The sequence below is a fragment of the Leptosomus discolor genome, chromosome 13 (genome assembly GCF_034619465.1).
Source record: "Leptosomus discolor isolate bLepDis1 chromosome 13, bLepDis1.hap2, whole genome shotgun sequence".
Lineage (NCBI taxonomy): Eukaryota > Metazoa > Chordata > Aves > Leptosomiformes > Leptosomidae > Leptosomus > Leptosomus discolor.
Window position 1 is genome coordinate 1,241,584 of NC_141403.1, and position 9,605 is coordinate 1,251,188.

The 9,605-nt window shown below is 49.2% G+C and overlaps 1 protein-coding gene across 3 annotated transcripts; it reads right to left on the reverse strand.

Annotated features, from left to right (window-relative positions):
* Positions 1-204: 204 nt before the first annotated feature.
* Positions 205-8,801, reverse strand: AQP4 (aquaporin 4). 3 transcript variants are annotated; one of them, XM_086472574.1, is made up of 5 exons: positions 8,785-8,801; positions 4,620-5,034; positions 3,547-3,711; positions 3,103-3,183; positions 205-483 (listed from the first exon to the last, which is right to left on the reverse strand). In XM_086472574.1, the coding sequence occupies exons 2-5, from the start codon at positions 4,998-5,000 to the stop codon at positions 205-207; spliced, it is 906 nt and encodes a 301-aa protein (XP_086328700.1). In that variant the 5' UTR covers positions 5,001-5,034; positions 8,785-8,801. The 3 variants fall into 3 exon arrangements, with proteins under 3 accessions (XP_086328700.1, XP_086328699.1, XP_086328701.1); XM_086472573.1 differs by lacking the exon at positions 8,785-8,801 and adding an exon at positions 8,608-8,639; XM_086472575.1 differs by lacking the exons at positions 3,103-3,183; positions 8,785-8,801 and having other exon boundaries at positions 4,620-5,027.
* Positions 8,802-9,605: the final 804 nt, after the last annotated feature.

A 9,605-nucleotide genomic window follows, 5' to 3' on the forward strand; every position in this document is an offset into this window, starting at 1 on the left:
GGGAATCCTAATTATAGCAAAGTCCTAATCTTCCAGCTGAGCAGGCACGCGGTTTGGTGACACCACTACCACGCAGCTGCCCGCACCATACCTTTTAAGAAGTGGTAGACGCTGAGTCTAGAGGAGATCTGTTTCTTTAATAGGTGGAAGGATATCTGTGGACATGCTAGCAGACTGCTCTCTGCTTTCAGTGCTTCTTGCTAGTCATACAGAAGACAACACCTCACTGGATGGATCTCTTCCCTTCTTGTCCTCACCCCTGTCGATATCAATCACATGAACTATGCCAGGCTTCAGGATCAGGTCATCGGTCTCCACGTGGCTCCTGTGATCGTCCACCTCGGTGTACTTCCCCTTGGAGGGCTGGGTAGCCTTACCGAAGACATCTTTAAAACGGCGCTTGAGTTCAACGTCTGGGCAATAGACGTACTCATAGAGAGCACCAGCAAGGACGGCTCCTATTATGGGTCCTGCCCAATAGACCTGCAAAAAGAGGTGGAAAAAAGACAGGCATTAAGCTCTACAGCAAATAAAGAAGCCAAGGTATTAGAGAAAAGCACGGCGCCACAGACTTCACCCAGAAAAGCTTCTGCAAAACGCCCTGGCCCAACTGTCAAAACCAGCTCTCCAGAAACGCACGGTCACAGAGTTCCCTGGCTTTCATGAACCGGGATGAAATCTTCCATCATCCCTCAGTTTGTGAGGCAGAAACCACAACAGGTTTCACAGATGGTGACCTGAAGCTCAGCAATTAAGTGGCTGCTCTGAAATCACACATGAAGTTGGTCAAAAGGCAGTCTCATAGGCAGTTAATGGCATTAGTCCTAGGTCAATTATTTTTTCTTCCTGCTTCCTCCCAGTCTCAATCTCTCACACCTATTTCACCCCCTTCAGAAACACTCCCTAACCACCTCGAATCCAGTCATCTAAACCACCTCACATCCGTGGGTGCGGCTCTTCCCTAAAAACTCTCCTCGTGGCAGCATTCAGGGAATCACCAGGCAGCGCAGCCCACGAAGAAGAGGAGAGGCCTATGCTGATACAGTCAGTGAGGCACAGTCCCTACGTCCCCAATGCCTGAAAAAGATTTCAGTCTACCTGTCTGGTTAGCAATGTCCTGGGGTAGACTGGCTGAGTGGCAGCGAAGCTACGGACACCTCCTGTGGACAAACACGCAGGCATCGTCTCTAGCTGCCCTGCCTTCTGTCGATAAAAAGCAGCTTTTTTCCCCTCTTTATAGGAGATTTAACTTATTTTTTTAAATCGTTGTCCAATAAGGCAAAAGTACAGGTTCTTCATCGTCCTTATTTGGATCAACCATAGCTTTAACATTTCTTGAGTCAAAAAAGGCCACAGACCCTGGTGGAGCCATGTATGACTTGTCAAATACAGCTCTGTAGTCACACACAACACATAGTTGCTTTGGCATAGCTTTACTTTTAAACTAGCAGGGGTAAGATGACTGAGAAGCAGGCCCACATCTTCAAAGAGAAATAGTTTTGCCAAGTTTTCTTGATCCACCTCTTTCCAAGAGGCCTCCTCTAAATTTTCGTCACTCACTGCCAGCTGCAGACAACACAGATGGACTGTTTGCAAGATGAGACGCAAAATAAACCTCAGTGTAGAAAAATTATTTTCTTTCTTCCTTTTCACCCAAGGTGGCAACGGACTTTTAAGGAAACAAAACCTTTCCTAGTGTATGCACAAACAGTTCTCCTTCAGTATTTCAGACTCACATTTCCAAAATAATTGAAGCTTGGCTTCTGATCCCACAGAATCCGACAGGCAGTCAGCTATCTGGTTATCTAATTTGAATAAGCAAATACAACCGACATAGACATCTTTGCAGGGTGCCTATCTATTTCAGCATGACCTGCAGCAGTTCTGTAACATTAGTAGGTGCAGAAGACCACGGCCTTCTGTCAATGGCATGCCAATGTCACTGCTCTGGAGGAGGAGAAAAGACCATCTTTCCAAGTGACCAGGACAGTAGCTAAGCTTCTCCTACCAGTTTCTCCATGGTACACTTATTTATTGTTTATAGCTTTAGTTATAAATTACAGGCTCCCTCAGAGTACGGATAATTAATCTTGTGAAGAACTACAGTAGTTTTTCATATGAACAAGCCCTTCACTGATAACTGGGTAAATCTGCCTCAATAGGATAACTCTTGGGAACAAAGTTACACATGGTATCGTGTTTGCAGAATTGGAGCCTTAGGGCCCGAAGACAATGCTATTTCTGTTACTAGCTGCAGTGGGAGCAATGTGGGCTTCACACTTTAAAAATCAAGAAAATCCTTATACGCACTGTAATATGCAGCTCTTACAGTTAGCATGGAAAGTGTCCCTAGAAGTGCTTTCCCTGTCTTTAATTAGGTGAGGCTGAGCTGCAATCCACCTCTCCCCTATGAAACGTGAATTGTTTTCCGCTAACTTTAAGAGTGGGATGCTATAGAAAGTGACTGCATCAGTCACAATCTGTTTATCAAATGGTTTCCTGGGCAAACACTCCCCTTTAAGCTGACGCTTTCAAATGGAAGTAGGTAACAGCTGGTCTGGTCTGCAGACCAGACTGCAACCCCTTCATCTCTCACTGCGGGCGTTCGCCGAGGCAGGTTCTCCCCTGGGAACCGGATCACAGAGGGTCCCTGCTCTCATGTAGTACGTCTGCCCCAGTTTGCTGCGGAACCAGGTGAAACGCGGAGCCGGCGGAATGACTTCCATAACGTCTCGCCAGCCTGACCGGGGGATTTGCAATCTGCCTCGGAGGATTTTTCTGGCTAACAGTTCAATTCTCTCAGTCTCACTGGATTGCTCTTTCAGTTTTGAACTTTTTGTGTCATTTCCTTTCATACCCCAGCTACCACCTCCACCAAACGGCCCCCGCACAGCAAGGCGCTATCCCAACGCGCCGCGTGCTGCACCGCAGTCCGGGGTGAGGAGCATAATTACACCCAAGCCTGGGGCACGTCAGGGCCTGCCTTCCTCAGCGATGGTCTATGTGGGACCTACTGGGACAGACGACCAAAACCAAATGATGTCTGAAAAATCCCGATCGCTGTTTGCTGCCGTGGCGAAGTTTGCGTGAAAGCAGAGTTACCCATTGGTTTTCCCATCTCCCCATGATGACAGCAGGTCCGAACGAGCGGGCAGGGTTCATGCTGGCACCGGTGTAATTGATCTAAAGCAGAGACAAAATGTTACCTGTTATTAAAGCCTTGAAGACAGTTATTTCTGCTAGTCCTTGTGCTGTGGGGACACCCTGGTTTTGCATCCCTTCCGATCTTAACAGCGAGTATGGTCTCTCTCCTGAGCCTTGCCACAAAATTAACAAAGTCATCATATAAACCGGCAGAAAACCTCTGATGCAACACCCTACCCAAGGGCACCCTCTTGCTACTCCAAAGGGTTTTGGTGCGGGTCCATAACGAATACAGCACCTACAGCTACGGCAGCTACAAAGGCCACAGAAGTTTCCGTTTACTTCTGAAGTAGTCATAAAGGGGCAAGGGGTCTGATTTTTAAAGAGAAGCCGTTAACTTACAGCAAATAAATGTCCGATTGCAACAGAAAATCCAATCGCTAAAGCTACTGAACCAGTGACATCATTTCGCTTTGAATCACAGCTGGCAAAAATAGTAAAAACCAGCTGGAATGTAATTATCAGCTCCACCAGGAGTCCATGGCCAGCGGAAAGATCCCTGTGTACCTGGAAAAAGGGAAAGAAACACCGGAGATGAAACAAAGGTGATTTTGTAAACCAGAACGCCACCGCATACAATAACATAAATTTCAATGGAAGGCATTTCTAAATGGTACACAGTGAAAGACAACAACGACATTTAGAGGTACAGGTTCCTCACTCACTTTTCTGCCTTTTTTTACATTTTTTTATTTTATTTTGAGAGCCACGGAAAATTACTGCTGGGCTGAGAACAGAAGGCTTAACAGTAACGTCCAACAAGAACTTCAAAGTTAGACTGCAGAAGTACAGTTTATTTTTACACAGGGATTTGCAAATGCTGCACTTCCCCTTCACCATTTTTTTCTTGGGAGCACTGTAATTTACTATTCAATTATAAATTCATTAATTAGCCCTGACTTAATTAATTTAAATTTCAATTAAAAATTAAGCAGTGTGCGGCTCAAGTGCATTTTTAATAAGTCCTGCAACAGGGCTAACTGATGGCATTCCTTATTAGTTTGGAACAAAGCTGAAATCTAAGCCACAATCTATTTCAAAAGTATGTCATTTCAAATTGATGTTTTTTCAACCCCCATCATAATGGCATAGAATTAATTTCCCCCTCCCCAGCCCATACAAAAAATGGCATTTCATGCATATATTATTTAAATTTTGTATGTAAATTAACATTACCTGCTGTCATCAGATTTGGGGAAGTTCTGGGAAAGAGAACTTCTATAAAAAGAACAGCTATAGATATTACGCTGCATAAACCCATCCTAAGGATAGCTTTAAGCCCCGTCTAGATGTCGTAAATAAACCAGCAAGCTCTGAAAACCTCTACTTGAGCTCTCTCTATTCTGCATGACACTGGTTATATCTTCCGAGGCTCTAGGCTAGTCTGGTTCAAGCGCCAGAGGAGAAGCGATTACCGCAGTGACTCCCAGGCCTCCGACCACGCTGGGCGGTGTGACGAGGTAGAGGACGCCTGCGCCCACGATGGCTCCCAGGCACTGGGCGAGGATGTAGAAGACGGACTTGGCGAGGCTGATCTTCCTCGTGCAGACCATTGCCACGGTCACGGCCGGGTTAATGTGGCCTCCGCTGATGTGCCCGAAGCACTGCACCATGGTCGCGATGCTGAGCCCAAAGCAGAGGGAGATAAGGACCATGTCTACAGGCAGGGGCTTCTCGGCTCCCCCCCAGTTGATTGTGGAGCCGAGGCTGAGGAGCACAAAAATGAGCGTGGCCAAAAATTCTGCTGAAACAGCTTTCCAGAAGGGCTGAGTCCAGACTCCTTTAAATGCCACCATGATGCTCTCGCACCGACACAGGCGTCCACACTTACTGAAAAAGGGAAACAAAGCTTCATCAGAAGTCACCCAACAAGCCTTATGCTCTCCTGTTAGGGGGCTGCTACCCAGAATCTTTGGAGGGAAGGCGGCACGGCTGAGTATCCTCGGGCTGGGACAACCACAGGCTGCCCTCTCAGAGCAAACTGCCCTTCAAACACGACCGCTGTTGGAGCGTCTGCAGGACACAGGGTCATTAATCACCCCTCGCGATAAGTCTGTCTGTATAGCTTCAGTTCACAACAAGCAACCTCTGTATCTTTTGAAATAGGCAAGGACGAAAGTTCTTCTACGCCAGCTGACCTTGCCTGACTGAGCCTGTACAGCCCTACTGCGTCCAGTGGCCTGTTGACCACTGTGCCCGTTAAATCAGTGGGTATCCTCTTTTCCTAAGCAAAGCTGTACTTTTCAAAAAGCAGGTGCGGTAATTCAATGAAAAGCGGTATCTTAGTCAAACCTTAATGGCTTTGATAACAGTGCAGTGTCGGGAGGTTGCCCACCGAGCTATAAGAGAAAGTCTATTTGAACACTCACACAGACCAGTATTTCAATTTATATTTATGCACAGAGCAGTTTCCTCACTGTGGATGTGGAGTAAAAACTGAATTCAGCCAATGCAATCCCAAATTCTGACCTTTAAATCAATCATGCAATCAATAAAGTGCTTTCTTTTGGGCTAAGGGTGCCGAGCGAGCTGTGGAATAGAGCAATACTTTCTGTATATGTGGTGTGGAGAACTCCATGTGGCAAAGAAAGAAGTGTCTTGATTTTCCTGTCTGTCTGGAGATGCTATTTATTAGTCTACACTGCCTTCCTGATGAGTTACAATTTTGCTAGATGTTCAGATACCTATGAAAGTGGGTCACCAAAGAAAAGTTATTTGTGGTATTAATAAATTAGGAGAATAAGCCAAAAGGGAAGCATTTTAATGAGTTTCTAAGGAATGCTAACAAGATTCTTCTCTAGAAACAAAAGCAGAAAACCTGCAACCCCTCCAAAAAGTAGAAAACAAAAGAAAGAATATTCAGCTGCTACATTTGGGACCAGAATTTCAAGTGGAAGATGGATGAAGTTTTGCTCAGCTATCTAAGGTAACTGAGCTACGATGCATATTTAAAACCACTTAGAACAGAAAGAAGCATAAAAGCCATGCCTGCCCTTTTCAAGTTACTGCAAGAGGAATGGCACACGAATTTCGTAACAGTTGCAGTGGGTTAGGGAAAGGCAATTTAATCCTATGACTGGAGCAAATAATTTGTTTCCCTGTCTCATTTCTTAGGCTGATTTACTGGGTGTTTTGGACAGGTCACTTGAACTCTATCTCGGTTCTCTAGACACGCAGATGAGAACAAGAATTACGTTATCTCCTGCAAACGGCTGTTGTACAGTGCCTGTGAAGTGATCCGAGAGACTTGAGCTCGACTTGCTCTGCTAGAGAAGAATTGAAGCCAGAACCTCAAAAGAGAATAAAGTCATCCCCCAAATCTTCTGATTTTGGGTCAAACTCGAGACAAACAGAAAGATGTTTTTGTAAGATCTCTTATTAACAGCCAGTTAATGACCAACTATCTAGACTAGACTTTTTGTTCAAAAGGGCTCCAAAACCATCGCCTCCCCCAGTGCTGAAGCTCCCAGGTATCTGGTCGTCCTTACCTTTGAACCCTACGCCCAGAGCCCAGATCCTTCCTGAAACCTCAACGCTTGCCTCTGACACCCTTACTACTCCCTCAGTGAGAATTCATTTTAGCCGCCTGAGTAAGGCAGAGGTGTTACACCCGTCCTGAGGAAAGCTCTTTTTCCCAGGGCATGTCCCAGGTGAACATTTCTCATAGGGATGAAGCGTACCCTGAAGCCCATGGACAAGAGACCTGGATGCGCAGGATGCCTGTCTGCCACTTACGAAGGGCAGATCTCATACTGCTTCTCCAGCTGAGACCACATCCAACCAATTCAATCTATACTATTTACTGCCCTGAAAATGCTAAAATGCTGCGTGCAAGCCAAAAGCATGACGCGAACGCAGAAGCTTCCTCATCGACATAAAGAAAGTTTCTGTTCTTCTAGAACAGCACGGAAAGTTTACACGGCAAAAAATCAAAATGGTAGAACTGCTCTGTCAGCCATACTTCGACAGTTACTGAGCTAAACATCTACTTTTAACGCATACATGTTTTTCTGAAGCAGTCTGGTTTTCTATGTTTTCAACATCCAGGAAAACGCCCAGCTGTCACAGCCAAATTTTTCTTTCACACTGCACACCTTTCTTCCCCCCAGCAAAACCCCCTACAAACGTTAATAAAAGCTTAATACTGCGTTTGAGCCCCGAGTCCAGCTTTTCACTTAAATCCAAAGGCTGTCAGCAGCTTCGAAATCAACACCATCTCCAACATCCACTACACTTTGGGCACACAGTTAATTTAAAGGCTTGAGATGAGACAGAGCGATCGATGGCTGTGCCGGGTCTGAAACCAAAACGGGACATTCCAGCAGCTGAGATTTGCCATCAAAGCTGCAAAGCAATTTTTTTGGAGTGGTTGTTGTTCACGGTTTCCTTAGATAAATACAAAATACAACAGGGAAACAGAGAGACACTTTGATGTTATGGTCACACATTAATGGCGTGTGTGGCCACACTCGAACTTCTCCGGTGTGGACTACGAGATGACACAGGGGACTGGGTCTGACGGGGTGCAAGGTGGGTTTCCACAGGTCGTGTTGCCACCAGAGCCGCAGGCACGATGACGGCTTCCGAGCCGTAACAGTATCAATAACGACAAAGGCTTCAGTACAAAACCCAAAGGGTATTTCTAACCAAATGCATTTCTAAAGTTCTTCCTTTTCTAACTACCACCACTCCAAGGAGCCGAGCGACCCGCCGGGATGCACAGAGGTTTTGGGGCATCTTCAGGGGCATCTCTGTGGCAAACGCCCTCCCCAGCCTGCGCTGGCGGGGCCGGCTGGAGCCCAAATGGGCACTGGGCACCCCCTGGCCACCTTGGGGGGCAGGAGGGGGCCAGGCCGCTGCTGCTGAACAACGCCGCTGTCGCGGGGCTCGCCGGAGCCGCTCCGCCGCCTCCCCCGGGACGGTGTGGGACGGGCGGCGGACACGGGGGGTACCCCCCGCGGGTGGGCAGGGGAGGCGCGGGGGGAGCCCATCCCCGCAGCCTCCGGGCTGGGCGGGGAGCGGGGCTTTCTGCACGGACCACAAACGGCGACGAAAGTGAAGTTTTAGGGTGCGGGAAATGAGTGAGGGGATGAGGGCGTGGGGGCGGGGGGAGGTTGCAACCCCTCTGCCCTCCTTCGCACCGCCGCTGTTAAAACCCAAGGACCCCCCCGAAAGGCTCCGGCAGCGCCCTCGGGGCGCAGGGAACCGCACGATGCCACCCCCCTCCACCCCCCCCACCCCACCCCCCCCCCCCCGAGCCCGGCTGCGCGCCCCTCCCGCGGCCGCGCACCCCGCGGTGCCCCAGCAGCGGTACCCCCCGCTCCCGCAGCCGCGCACCCCACTCCCCCCCCACACCCCTCCCGCCCTTCTCCCCCCCCCCCCCCGCGGAGGCCGCGCACTCACCCGCGGCGCGGAGCGGCCGCTCCGTCGCTCATGCCTGCCCGGCGGGCGCGGAGCCGCGGGGGGAGCGGCGCTGGCCGGGCCGCGGGGGGGGCGGGGGTGGGACGGGGACGGGGCGTGGGGGGACGGGGCGGCCCCGGTGCCCACCGTGCGGCGGAGGCGGCGGCCGCGCTCCCCTACCTGCTGCTGCGGGGGGGCGGGGGGGGCCGGGGGAGCTGCGGGTCGGTTGCGGTCCTGGGAATGTGCGGGTTCATGCGGGGCGGGGGGGGTGTGTGGGGGGTGTGTGTGTGTCGCGGCTGCGGGTTCAAAGGAGCAGCCGGGGCCGAAGCGAGCCCACTGGGCTCCCGCGGCGCTGGGGAGGGCTCAAAGGCTTCTCAGGGTTTTGTTTTGTTTTTTTTTTTTTCCCTCTGTATTGAAGGGAAAAGGAGTCTCCGCCGCTCTGCAGCCAGGGAGCTTTATCCATCTCCAGCGCTGTTGGGACCTTACGAGAACTCTCCTGGGTGCAAAAGAGGCAAAAAAAAAAAGTGCTTTGGTTTGTGGGACGAATTCAACACAGTTTTGCCCAGCGTGGAGAGCCTGGGCTGAAAAGAACTGTTGAGATTAGACCGTGATGCTGTTGAGGAGATTGAGATGGTCCTCACCTTGAGAAGAACCCACTGAAGCATGAAGATAACCCCATGAAAAACCAGCCCTTTACATAAGAAAAAATCAGTCACCTAAGTTGCCAGGCACAATTATTTTGTTAGAGAATGCATAGAAACTGTCACTTGAAGGAGGCAGGGGTGGAAATGGAGTAAATCTTTTTCCCCCCCCCAGTGGCTTAGACCTTTTTGTGCAGAAAAGAATCTGTGCAAATTTATATACAAAACACTTTAAGACACCTTTTGTTCACGTGTTAAAGCAGGTTACAATAGCGCAGACAGAGACACTACATCTACTGCCATGCGTCCATGCAGCAACAGAGAAAGAATCAAAATTTGGCATGGTGATCAGCCGGCTTG

Excerpts from the sequence above, each read along its gene's own strand:
- AQP4 (XM_086472573.1), bottom strand. The coding sequence starts at position 8,639 with ATGAGCGACGGAGCGGCCGCTCCGCGCCGCGG. Across the intron at positions 3,712-4,619 it reads GAGGCCTGGGAGTCACTGCG|GTACACAGGGATCTTTCCGC; the intron begins GTAATCGCTTCT and ends CCCTTTTTCCAG. Across the intron at positions 3,184-3,546 it reads CAATCGGACATTTATTTGCT|ATCAATTACACCGGTGCCAG; the intron begins GTAAGTTAACGG and ends TCTCTGCTTTAG.